Raw genomic sequence first — 14,050 nt, 5'->3', positions numbered from 1 at the left:
AAACAGAATTATATTGTACTATTGAACATTAACACATTTTGTCACTTTAGGAATATTAAGACATTTCCACACAAAATATTTTTATATACAGAAACAGCCTTTTATAAAACTGCTCAGACTGTATGCCCATAAACTTATGCACATACATGCTGTAAGTGCATAAGTTTATATAACTTGAGAATTCCTGGGGGTGTGGTGGGGAGGTGTTCGCATTTATAAACACTTCATAAAATATGTGCATATACGTACAAGGTAAGTCAGGAAATCTTTGTTTACTGAATAGCAAGTGTAAATGTATGCAGGTGCTTTATGTGAGGTAATAAAGAGAAAAGATACACATACCTTTCCTTAGAAAACTTGGGCAACCCATGCACATACCTGCCACACATGTTAAGATGCCTTCTTATAAAATTACCTTCCCAATTACACATTTGTGCTATCACCTACATGAACAGTAATAAAATGGCATCATTCATGTTTCCAAGGCATCATTTTGATAATGTCTAACTTTCACTTAGAAATAATGATAAAATAGACTTCTGAAGGAAGCAATGTCACCACCTTGGACAGCTGCATAAGCTAGAAGTTCTGTTGATCCCCTCTGAACCTAAAAAAACTAGACAACGCCACATCTTGATCCCTAGCTTCCTACAGGATGCCTACACTATTGAAGGATGCTGTGCAGCAGCCCAATAAGTTCCAAGAAGAAACCAGCTGATCTTCAGGAATAGTCCTACAGTGGGGCCTGCATGCTGAGATGGGAAAATTAGGTTCTTACCTTGGTAATTTTCTTTCCTTTAATCATAGCAGATGAATCCATTACGAGTGGGTTGTGTCCATCAACCAGCAGGGGGAGATAGAGAGCACGGAAAAACCATAGTGCCTCATGGCCAGCTAGCTCCATCTGCCTCTTCAGTATTTGATGCTTCCAAAGCAGTGTTACACTGCAAAGCATAACAACATGAACTTTCCTCACAGCGGATGAACGCCCCAAAACTGGAGCTATAAGTCAAAGGAGGGAATGGACTCATCCTCCTGTAACTGAACAGAAATCCTGAAGACTGTTTTCCAACTTCTCCCAATGAGGGAACATATCTACAGGAAAAACTGAACATAAAACTAACATGAATCACATAATGAACCACAGAGGGAGGGCTCATGGATTCATCTGCTATGACTAAAGGAAAGAAAATTACCAAGGTAAGAACCTAATTTTCCCTTCCTTGTCATCAAGCAGATGAATCCATTACGAGTGGGATGTATCAAAGCAATCCCTAGATAGGGTGGGAACAAGCCATACCACGTGCCAGCACTTGTGCTCCAAAATGCATGTCTCTCCTGGCAGCCACATCCAGCCTATAATGTCGGGCAAACGAGAGCTTAAAGCCCAAGTAGCAGCACTATATATCTCTTGAAGAGAGAGTGCTCCAGTTTCAGCCCAAGAAGAGGAAATCGCTCTTGTGGAATGTGCCTTAAAGGCTTCAGGCGGAGGCCGGCCAGATAGCAGATATGCTGAAAAGATAGCTTCTTTGAGCCAACGGACTATTTATTTATTTATTGCATTTGTATCCCACATTTTCCCACCTCTTTGCAGGCTCAATGTGGCTTACAATATATCATGAATAGTGGAAGTAGATTAGAAAATAGACATTTAGTACTCCAGAAAAGATCTTGGGTAGCATAGTAGAAATATAAACAAGCAAATAATAAAAAACAGTTCTGAATATCTGTGGAGGGGATTCATGCATTTACATTGGTTGGTCTTTGTTGTATGCCTTATTAAAGAGATGGGTCTTCAAGAATTTACAGAAGTTAGTTCGTAGATCATTTTTAAGTTGCACAGCAGTGCGTTCCATAACTGTGTACTCAGGTAGGAAAAGTTTGACGCATGCGTTACTTAGACGCTGGAGACCCTCTGCGCGGACCTGACAAAAGAACAAAAAGATGGTCAGAGGTCCTGACGGCATTTGACATGCGCAGATATTGCAACAGAGCCCTTCGCACATCCAGAAGGTGCAACTGCCCATAGGCTTCTGGAAACTCCTCTTTAGAAAAGGAGGGCAGGAAAATAGGCTGGTTTAGGTGAAACGTTGAAACCACCTTAGGCATGAAGGAAGGCGCCGTATGTACCATTACTCCGGACTCTGAGAATTGCAGAAATGGGTCTCAACAGGACAGCGCCTGGAGCTCAGATACCCGTCTCACCGATGTCACGGCCACCAAAAAGACAGTCTTTAAGGCAGGGCTGTGGAGTTGGTACAAAAATCCTTCGACTCTGACTCCTCAGTTTATGGTACCTCCGACTCTGACTCCTCAGTTTTTAATATGTATTTTTTTTTTGCATGTTGACTGAAAGAGTGCAGCATGCAAGGCTGCATGTTAATGTTTGGGTTTAAAATCTATGTCATTGTGACTTTTTATTTTATTTATTAAAGAAACTATAAATATTCATTAATCCTAAAGTTTAAACAAAAAACCTTGGTTTTTTTATGTGTGTTTATGTGTATTGTTTTTTTTTTTTATCAAGTATAAAGTCATCATAGCATTAGCAAGTATAAAAATCTGGAACAACCACATCCTTTGGAAATTCTAGAACAACATCCTTTGGAAATTAGAACAAAATCAAAGTTAACCTACATAAACCAAAAACATTTGGAAAACCTAAAACAACTTATATATTATTTAAACTTGGCATATATAGCTGTAGAATAGCTGTTAAACATAATCCAAAATTAACTAATATATTGTTCTTAGAAACAGAATTGCTTCTGCCAGATCCTCCTTCATAGAAGCCCTTAAATCTGACTTGATTGTTTTCAGTGCTGAAAACAGTCTTTCAACACGGACTTGGGTGGGTGGCATTGCTGTTACGGTTCTAGCTGCATCACTGATAATCAATGGATAAACAATGATGGCTTCTTCTATAGTCAGTTTTGATGAGTGGTCAAACTTTTCCACTTCTTTTAATCCTTTAAAAAACTCTTGCATGAATGTCTTTATATGGACATTTACAGGTTGCTTTTCCATGCTTAACTGACATCGCTTTGCTTTTGAAGCTTCCATTTTGTCCAAATAGGCTTGAAAATTCTCCTCTTCATTTGAAGAGAATGAACCTGAGTTACCATTACCACCAGTATTTATAGCTTTAGCTTCATCCAGTGGTTTATGAGTTTCAGGTAGCAACCCTTACATGCGAACTGCTATGTCATAGAGTGCCTGTTTTCCTGTAGCAATTTGGTCACTGCTCAACAAAATTCGGCTCATTGGATCAACATAAATAGCAGCTAAGAGAATTTGATTATCCAGCAAGAGCTCCTCTCTTTTCCTCATTGAAGATACAATGCCATCAGCAATTAACCTCCCACTTTTGTTAAGGTTATATATCAAGCCCTTCCATTCCAAGAAGAATTTACCTGGTGTTAAATCTTCATATTGCAGCTTCTTGGTAACAGCAAAAGGGTAAGAAAGTAGCCTAATTCTGTAACTTGAGCCCACTGGTTTTCTTTTAATGAAACATTTACATTGTCCAGTTCTTCAAGAAAGTCTTTTAGTTCAAGCAAACGCTTTATCATGAAGTAAGTGCTTCCCCAGCGCGCTGCTTGATCTAAAATGGCTCCTTTTCCAGCACGTCTCTTCAGAATAGCATCTGTTTTAGGGATCCTGGCTGCAACAGCTACTTGCCTCAACTTGCTAATTAGTGTAGCCGCATGACGATCCTTCAATCCATCTCTCATTGCTAGTTGCAGAGTATGAACAGCACAACGCATATGTTGAATGTAATAAGCTTAGATGCTTCTTCAGCAATATCATCCAAACTTTCACAGCTTTCTTGAATTGCAGAACTGTCATCTTCTGATATTTGTATGTTGCTTTCTTCATCAACTTCTTTCATTTTTTCAATTGCGCTTAACATATTTGAAGCATTATCAGTTACAATATATAGAATGTGTTCCTTTTTAATTTCAAAATCTTCTAAAACACCTTCCACTAACTTCTGCAGATACTCACTGGTATGGTGTGCCTGAGTGTCCTTTACTCCTAATGTCCGGGTTGTTTTTTTTGTTTTCATCAGCAAATCTAACATTAATTGCAAAATAATTGACTCTGTGACGTGTGCATGCATCCATTTTAATAAAGACAAAACGTCCCTTCAGACTTTTTCTTAGTTCTTCCTTCTTACATTTGGCCTCTTCAAGTATAAGTTTCCTTATACTTTCTCGTTCCAGAGAAACTCCAAGCTTTTTAGCCATTTCTCCATTTAAGCCTAAAAAGGCTGGTTGTGAAAAAAAGATAGTGGTATACTATTCTTTACTGCCATTTCAATGATGTGGTTTTTGAATTTTTCTGGTGTCATTGTTATAGTAACTTTGTCAGCTGTAAAAAATCTTGATAGTTGTGTCTGGCCTCCAGTAGATTTCTGATCTTTTATTGACCCTGAAGTAGATGGAATGTTTTCATTGCTATCTTTCTCATTCACAGCTTCTAACACTTTAGGATCGAAATGCTGCGTCTTTTCAAATTTGATGCTCTTGTAGGTGCATTTTTTTCATAAACACTGAAACTGCAAATTTTTGCATCACATGCTTTTTCACCATCATCATCTTCTATAATACATTGACATACATAATGTTTCCCATCTGTTGATATTGTAAAGTGTTCATAAACAGCAGACTTTGTCATGTTTCCTGACATTCTTTTTGCCATTGTGAATGGTGTGCCACTTCCACTAAAATATAAAGCTCTTCTTGCAGAGAGAGAGGAAGTTGGGTGGAGTCTCTCTGCTGCCTTATCTGTGTGTGCTGAATGATCTTCTCTTGGAGCTTAAGTTCACTGTGGGGTCAGAGAGGAGGTACTCTACAGCAGGTCAGTAAATGCAAACGGAGACTGAGCAGAGGGAAGCTTCACAGCAGAGAAGTACTTTATTCAAATGTATGAGGAGTCGGAGTCGGTACATTTTTGCTGACTCCAACTCCGACTCAATGTACCCAAAATTGCTGCCAACTCCGACTCCACAGCCCTGCTTTAAGGTCACATCCTTCTCCGAAGCTCGCCTAAGCGGCTCGAAGGGCAAACACTGAAGGGCCTTTAAAACTAACCCCAGGTTCCAGGCCGGACACTGTGCCCGCACGGGAGGACGGAGCCGAAGCACCCTTCTAAGAAGCTGTGTCACATCCGGGCAAGCAGCCAGAGAGAGGCCAGAGACCTTCTCTCGAAAACATGCTAAAGCTGCCACTTGAACATGCAGGGAATTATAGGCCAAGCCTTTTTGTAAACCATCCTGCAAAAAGTCAAGTATGGGCGAGACAGAAGCCTGCATGGGTGTGAACGCTTTAGAAGCGCACCAAGCCTCAAATTGTCGCCAAATCCTGGCATAAGCCACGGAAGTGGAACGCTTGCGGGCCTGTAGGAGAGTGGAAATAACTTGTCTCTCAATTGCGCCCTCTCAATAGCCATGCTGTAATACCAAAGCGGCAGGCGTCCTCCATGGTCACCGGGCCCTGTGACAACAGGTTCGGTACCAGAGGTAACAGCAGGGAATCCTCTACCAGCACCCGCCGGAGGTCCGCATACCACGGCCTCCTGGGCCAATCCGGGGCAATGAGAACCACCTCTCCTTGGTGTAGCCGAATCTGCAGAAGTACTCGCCCTATCAAGGGCCACGGAGGGAACACATACAGGAGGCCCTAAGGCCAGGGTTGAGCCAAGGCATCCAACCCTGCCGAACGAGGATCTCTCCGTCTGCTGTAGAAGAACGGGACTTTGGCATTTGTGCTTGTCGCCATAACATCCATTACGGGCTTTCCCCATTTGGCACATATCTGCAGGAATACTTCGTCTGCAAGTTCCCATTCCGTTGGGTCGATTTGATTCCTGCTCAGATAATCGGCTTGCACGTTGCTCTGACCTGCAATATGAGCTGCTGACAGAAACTGCAGATGAAGCTCGGCCCAGTGGCAAATCTGCGTGGCTAGTGCTATGCACAGAGTGCCTCCTTGGCGAATTATGTAGGCCACTGCTGTCGTGTTGTCCAACAGAACTCTGACAGCGAATCCTTCCAGGGTCAACTGAAAGGCCTGAAGCACCTGCAAAATCACTTTCAACTCCAAGCGATTGATGGACCACTCAAACTCCTCGGGTGTCCAAAGACCCTGGGCATGCCTTCCCCGGCAATGTGCACCCCAGCCCTGCAGGCTGGCATCGGTTACCACCAGGCACCAATCGTGGAGCCCTAGCGGCATTCCTCGCCGCAGCATGCTGTCTGAGAGCCACAACTCCATACTGAGCAGAGCCGCAGGGAGCCTCATAAGTCTGCATTGATAATCCTGAGATATTGGAGACCACCGTTGAAGCAGGGAGCACTGCAGAGGTCTCAGGTGCGCTCTCGCCCAAGGCACCACTTCCAAAGTGGCCATTATCGACCCCAACAGCTGGACAATGTCTCAAGCTCACGGGCAAGGCATCCTCAGGAGCAGACGGACCTGGTTCTGAAGCTTGCACCGTCTTTGCTCGGGTAGGAAGACCAACCCCGAGGCTGTGTCGAACCGGACCCCCAAATATTCTAGAGACTGAGAGGAGGTCAGGTGACTTTTGGCTATATTGACGACCCAGCCCAGAGATTGCAGTACTGAGACCACTCCGGCTGTAACTTGATGACTCTCTTCTGCAGAGTCTGCTCTGATGAGCCAGTCGTCTAGGTACGGGTGAACCCGGATACCCTCTCTTCTGAGAAAAGCAGCTACTACCACCATTACCTTGGAAAACGTTCGGGGAGCTGTGGCGAGGCCAAAAGGCAAGGCCCGAAACTGGAAATGTTTTCGCATCACCGCAAAATGCAGAAACCTCTGGTGCGGGGGCCAAATTGGTATGTGCAAGTAAGCTTCTTTCAGGTCCAGAGACGTGAGAAACTCTCCTGGCTGTACCGCCGCTATGACGGAGCGCAGGGTTTCCATGTGAAAATGCCGCACATTCAGAGTCCTAGTTTTAAGTCTAGGATAAGCCGAAAAGACCCTCCTTTTCGCAGCACCACAACGTAAATGGAGTAACGGCCAGAGCTGCATTCGGCGGGAGGCACGGGGGAAACCGCCCCAATGTGAATCAAGCCTTGCAAGATCTCCTCTACCGTCGCCTGTTTGGCGGCAGAACCGCATCGGGACTCCACAAACACGTCTCTTATCGGGGCATTGAATTCTATTCTGTAGCCTTCTCTGATCAGGTCCAAGACCCACTGATCTGAGGTAATCTTGGTCCACTCCTCGACAAAGAGGAAAAGTTGTCCTCCTATCACAGGAATCGAGGAGGGGGCCGGCACACCAACATTGAGAGGGTCGCCCATGATCTCCAGGTCTTGAGCCTGCTGCTGCGCAACGTTTGTCCGAGCGAAAGGAGTTCCTCTGCTGAAAACGGGCACGCGAAGTGAACCCAGCAGAACGCCCTGGGCGGTACCTTCTAGCTTCACGGAAGAGAGGTCTGTAAGATGAAAGAACCGCCTGACCCTTGGAAGAAGGCTGCGGCCTATCCTCGGGTAAGCGCTGGGGTTTGGCATCCCCCAGGCCTTTCACAATTTTCTCCAACTCCTCACCAAACAGAAGGCCTTGAAAGGGCAACTTCACTAACCTTTGCTTAGAGGCCATGCCAGCTACCCAATGCCATAGCCACAGAAGACGGCGAGCCGCCATCGCTACAGCCATCTGTTTAGCCGAAGCTCTGACCAGATCATAAAGGGCGTCGGCCAAAAATGACAAGGCCGACTCCATCCGCGGTGCCACCTCCGTAAGGGGCTCCGCTCCATCTCCGGGCTGTTCCACTGCCAGTTGTAACCAAGCGAGGCAGGCCTGAAATTTCAAAGGACCGTTTCATAGCTGCCTCCAGGCGACAGTCCTGCATGTCCTTCAGGGAAACTCCTCCTTTCCTTCCACTGGGAGGTAGTTTTCTTTGTAACAGCCGTGACTAGGGCATCCACTTTAGGCACTGCTAGGTGCGCCAAATGCTCCTCACTTAGAGGGTATAATTGCCCCATAGCCCTGGCGACTTTCAAAGGCCCCTTGGGGTCAGCCCATTGAGCCATGATAAGCTCTTGGATGGAGTCATGCAAAGGAAAGGCTCGAGCAGGTTTCTTAGTACTTGCCATCCTTGGATTACCAGAGGAGGTCTCAGTACTCCTAGAGTCTTCTATAGAGAGGACCTGCAAGGCATCAGTAATAAGCGCTGGCAGCTCATTGCGGTGGAAAATCCAAGGCCAGACTCCACTGGGAAGAGCTCTTTTTAACATGTATGCATTATGCAGCAATAAAACAAATTGAGGGGAAAATGGCTTACCCTGGCCTCCCGGTTCCAGTCCGGGGGAAACAGCTCTTTTATTAGCCTCTACACAAGGTGCCCCTCCAAGCTCAAACCCCTCCGCCTCTGCGGGGGTCGCACCATGCTGTTCCAAAATGGCACCCGCTGCCAGCTCCACGGAGCGGGAATGAACATTGCTCGCCATGCTTGGGCCGGCTCTACCATTTGAAAAGCACGCCTTACAGAGTCCCGCTGCAGATTTGCGCTTGCTACAAACAGAACAGCGCTTTACTTTCTCAGCAGCCATCGCCAAAAGCGGCGGAAATGAAAAATGGTGGATTCGCGCCAAAATCGTCCAGACGCGGGCCCTCCCCAGAGGAGTTACAAAATGCTCTTACCTCACCAGACTGAGTCTCCGAACTTCAGTCACGCTGCACAATCAGAAGAAAACCTTTTTTCTGGGATCACAGCGCCAAAGCGCAACCCGACTTTTTTTTTTTTTTTTTTTTTAAACGTTGTGAGGAAAGTTTGAGGCAACAGCAAAAGAGGCAAATTTCCAACTCCAGAGGATCAGTAGCGTGGGAAAGGCAGGGAACGGGCGAACCTATGTGCCTGCATCCACAGCGTGGACAAAGACAGGGACAGGGCTTGCCTATTTGTCTACTTCCACATTGGGGGCCGGGTAGGGCACGGTAAGGGCTAACCTATTTGCCTTTAAAGTGGGCACCATCAGCCACAAGACCCCTGCTACAACCAGCAAAAGCACAGAAGCCACCACAGGCCGATTTTCTGAAGGAGCTTGAACAAGCTGCAACCACCCTGCTGGGGAGATAGAGAATACTGAAGAGGCAGATGGAGCTAGCTGGCCATGAGGAGCTGTGGTTTTTCAGTGCTCTCTATCTCCCCCTGCTGGTTGATGGACACAACCCACTCGTAGTGGATTCATCTGCTTGATGACAAGGAATGGAACACTCACCCCTTTACCGTGAGCCTTTGGAAGTGAAGGCGGATGATGAAGGGCTGGCTCCTGAAAAACTTTAAGCTGGTTTTTGCAGGGGATCCTTTGCAGCTCAACCGTCAGCAACGCCAATCCTCTGGACCATGATCTAGACTTCACAGACCCAACTGCTTTCCGTCACAGGGACGACCAAAGTTCACGGGGGTATGTCGGAGGCGTAGCGAAGGCAGGATGGACGTGCCTAACACATGGGCGTCCTCGACAGATAATGGAAAAAAAAGGCGTCCCTGACGAACACTTTACCTGGTCCTTTTTTTCTTACGACCAAGCCACAAAAATGTGCCCTAAATGACCAGATGACCACCAAAGGGAATCGGGGATGACCTCCCTTTACTCCCCCAGTGGTCATTAACCCCCTCCCACCCTCAAAAAAATATTTTAAACAATATTTTTTTACAGACTCTATGCCAGCCTCAAATGTCATAACCAGCTCCAGGACAGCAGTATGCAGGTCCCTGGAGCAGTTTTAGTGGGTGCAGTGCAATTCAGGCAGGCGGACTAAGGCCCATCCCCCCCCACCCTACCCGTTTACACTTGTGGTGGTAGATGTGAGCCCTCCAAAACCCACCACAAACCCACTGTACCCACATGTAGGTGCCCCCCCTCACCCATAAGGGCTATGGTAATGGTGTACAGTTGTGGGGGGTGGGTTTTGGGGGGCTCAGCACACGAGGTAAGGGAGCTATGCACCTGGGAACAATTTATGAAGTCCACTGCTATGCACCTGGGAGCAATTTATGAAGTCCACTGCAGTACCCCCTAGGGTGCCCGGTTGGTGTCCTGGCATGTCAGGGGGACCAGTGCACTACGAATGATGGCTCCTCCCACGACCAAAAGGCTTGGATTTGGTAGTTTCTGAGATTGGCGCCCTCGGTTTCCATTATCAGCGAAAATCGGGGACGACCATCTCTAAGGATGACCATCTCTAAGGTCGACCTTAATTTCACGATTTGGGCGTCCCCGACCATTATTGAAACGAAAGATGGATGCCCATCTTGTTTCGATAATACAGGTTACCCCGCCCCTTCGCCGGGACGTACTACGAGGAAAACTTGGGCGCCCCTTTCAATTATGCCCCTCCACGTGTCCTTGGCATCCACAGAGGAAGACCTTGAAGCTAGCCCAGATATCTGAGTGGGACCACAGGCTAAAAAGAGCCTTGAAGAACCACAAACACAGACTCGAGACCATCTGAAAGGGTATGATAAAAATGAGGCTCAAAGTCCATTCCCAGACCCTCTGGCACTTGCAGAGAAGGACCCTCTGCAGCAAAAGGCACTGAATCCTGCCTCAAAGATACCCGTTTAGGAGCCACATGGGCAAGTGGCAAAATGGCCACATTTATGATAAAATCAGCTCTCAGCAGGTTACCTCAGAAATCGTCTCTGACAGCCCAGTCACTCCTGTTGCTCCAACAGGAGATGTTTTGCAGAATTGTGTGAACCATCTGTGTCTGTATCACGGTGGAGGCAAAAGGAGTCAGTCACATTGCCAGTGTGCTGGCTCCCGCAGCCACACCTTTTGCCTGCTGGCATATATAAATAAAATAAATCTGTCCTAGTCAGTCGCCTCAAGTGCATTTGAAGAGGCACCCCAAAACCAGAAAGTCCTGAGTCACTCTGTCTCTCCACTGCTCCAGTCCAGTGTGGCCCTTGTAGCTTTAAATTTAAAGGAGTGATAGCTAACAGAATAAAGCACTTTTCCCCAGACACCCAAGGGGTGGGGAAGGGGGGGGGGGGTGCAAACCAAAGGAAGAAAGAGACCCATCCCACCAACAGGGGCTCCTGAGAGCTGCTTGTCAGTCCCCTACACCTGAGGGAAGCCCTTAGACTATGCTTAGGAACTCGAAGGGCTATGTCGCTTAAGGATCTACCAGGAGAGTCTCTATGGACCAAGTCCTAGGAATAAAAAGCTAGACTATCACAGAACCACAGTCTGTAGACTGCAGTTAGAGGTGTCAGGCCAACTTCCAATCCTGCTGCACCAGTCCAACCAGCACCAGTTGTTGAAGGCAGAGAAATACTGAGCTATTCCAGGCTGTACAACTCCTTACAGAGATTATGTCACTGGAATATTCAAATTTCTCTGCCTCCCATCTGCAGGTTAGGAAGGGACACAACCCACTGATTGGGACTGCTCTAGCAGGAAAAGTAAACATTATTAAGGTGTGAACATAGTAGATTTTTCTTTTGGGGAGGGGTAGTAATTTTTCTTTTGGGGAGGGGCAGTGGAGGAAGGAAGACAGGTATACATTTACTAGCATAAATTTGCTCTTTTTACAACTAAAATTATGATTTTAAAATCACATGAAGCCCTTTTACTAAAGCTTAGAACAAGGAACCAGACATTAGCATACGCTAAGTGTCACATGGCCCATATGCATAAAATAGACGTGCATTTAGCATGCACTAATTCAATTAGAACAAGCTAAGTTTTAGTAAAAGGACCCCTTGTTAAGCAGAAAAACTAGCAAAAAAAAAAAAAAAAAACACCACATTGTAGTTCACTGAAGTACTTTACATACATTTATGGCATTAAGATGATCTAAATTCATTTCTTAAAGATCAAATTTAAAATATATATATATACATATATACACACACACACATATATATATATATATATATACACACACACACACAAGCATAAACAGTAATTTTATAGATCAATAACTTACATCTTTACAGATAACTATTTCCACCCAAATAATTTTACATTATAATACAATTAGGATGGCTAAATATTTTTCAAAGAATTTTAAAAATCATATGCATTGTCAGGGAAGAAATTCAACTAGCTCGTACATTTAAAAGCTCACATTATTTCACAAAAATTAAAGTAACTCAACTCAATGTAAAAGCCTTCTTAGATTCACTTACCTGCAGCATGCTGACAATCTCAACCTTGTTGAAGAAAATAAAGGAAGTGAGGGTGGAAAGAAAATTCTCCTCAAAAACAGATGGTGTTGGCAAAATGATATCCTGAATGTACTGTACCCTGTAAGTTTGGTGGATTTTTTGCCTAAGTTCGGAGTCTGTTATAGGTATAACCTCTTTAAACTTTGCTGTTTTGGTCAAGAATTCCCTGTGCCTTTTTGGTTGAGCCAAAGCTGGGTCATACTCCAGGCAACCCACAACATCCATAATACACTCATCTGAAAACATCACCTCAAAGAGAGTTGCTTTATTGAGGAACAAAATCCCTCTAATAATTTCATATAAATGGTGCAAGCCTTCTGTATTATCCATGTTTTCACAGGTTTGGAAAATCTGCAATAGTTTTTTAATATAGCCTTCAGTCTCCAAGGCTAGTGCTAACTTTTCCCTACGGATAGGAGAAGACAGAACAGAGGTCACTAGGTCAGCAATCTCTTCAAGTTTGTTGATTTCACAAATAGGAAGATCAATTAATTGACTTGTTTCTGGCATTTCTTCAAAGCGTTCCTCTTCTGATTCATCAATGAGGTCCTGTGTGACTTCTACAGAAGGGTCCTTACCTTGAACCTAACACACACACACAAAAAAAAAACCCCACACTTGGTTAAATTAGAGGCAAATGCAATCATCACACACAGAAAGGAATGGCAAATGTAGAGCTAGAATGATAGTTGCTACTTACTTTTTCTGCCTTTCTTCAAAAAGGCTGTTTGTGTGAAATGAATAGATGTGGTTTTTTTTGTTTTTTTTTAAGTTTTTGTTCCATGTGACCAAACAAAATTCCTTTAAATTATTCTGTTTATACATCAGTTTTAAATATTACAAAAACATATCAAAATAAAATAGTTTTCTATATCGTTAAGCACTGATGTTCCTTGTACAAAACTTCAGAGATCATGTGCTGTTGTTCATTACAAAGACAGCAGCACAACGTACACTACAGCCAAGCTTCCGCTCTTCCTCCAAATGTTCTACCCAGAAAAAAACTAGGATTCTGATGACAACCCTTAGCAGGCCCTCCTCCCAGTTCCATTTAAGCATCCATGTATTTTCCCATATTATTATATATGCTAAGTTCAAGCATCTCTCACATTGTTGACTAGCCCACGTTTTTCAAAGGTGAGTAACCTATAACAGTGGCTTTAGAATTCAGTATGTTTTTAACTCAGCTGCAACCAAATTATTATTTTTATGTGCGCTTCCTTAAGAATGACCAGATTTGATCACACACATTGTGCCGATCTAGGGGGTGGAGTAGAACAGTGTACCTCCTAATATTCCAGGGCAGAGCTTTTATGAATTTGTGGAAAGCCATTAAGTGTATGAGAGACTGAATGAAAAATTATTTCTTACCTGATAATTTTCTTTCCTTTAGTCACAAACCACAGACTTGTGGGTTGTAACCATCTACCAGCAGGTGAAGATAGAGCACTACTCTGTCTTATAGGATGGGATGATACTTGGTCAGTCAGTATTTCTTATGACAAAGCAGAAGAAAACAGAATTACAACATTTCTCCTTCCCCACAGGGAAATTGATAATCCAAGAACTGCAAACAAGTAAACAGATTACAACAGTCTAAAATATAAAAATGCAGCAACAAGTTCCAACAAAGAGAACTAACCAATAGGAACCACCGGAAAAACAGGGTAGACCTCTGGATTCATCTGCTGCAACCAAAGGAAAGAAAATTATCAGGAAAGAAATAATTTTTCATTCCTTAGCGTCAGCAGTAGATGAATCCAGAGACTTGTGGGATATAGCAAAGCTAAGTGAAAGAAAAGAAAAAAAATGGAAAGTTGTCAGCTACAAAGATATA

The 14,050-nt window shown here is 44.4% G+C and overlaps 1 protein-coding gene across 4 annotated transcripts in view; it reads right to left on the bottom strand.

The window, feature by feature from the left end:
- Window positions 1–14,050, bottom strand: part of PPP4R3B (protein phosphatase 4 regulatory subunit 3B) — a 245,534-nt gene that overhangs the window by 165,804 nt on the left and 65,680 nt on the right. For all 4 annotated transcript variants that reach the window (XM_030196214.1, XM_030196215.1, XM_030196211.1 and 1 more), the window contains exon 4: window positions 12,175–12,798. In XM_030196214.1, the coding sequence (XP_030052074.1) occupies window positions 12,175–12,798 (624 nt within the window). The remainder of the gene's footprint in view (window positions 1–12,174; window positions 12,799–14,050) is intronic.

This window comes from Microcaecilia unicolor, chromosome 3 (genome assembly GCF_901765095.1).
Source record: "Microcaecilia unicolor chromosome 3, aMicUni1.1, whole genome shotgun sequence".
Lineage (NCBI taxonomy): Eukaryota > Metazoa > Chordata > Amphibia > Gymnophiona > Siphonopidae > Microcaecilia > Microcaecilia unicolor.
The sequence above is the reverse complement of the archived record's forward strand: the minus strand, read 5'-3'. Positions and strand labels throughout refer to the sequence as shown.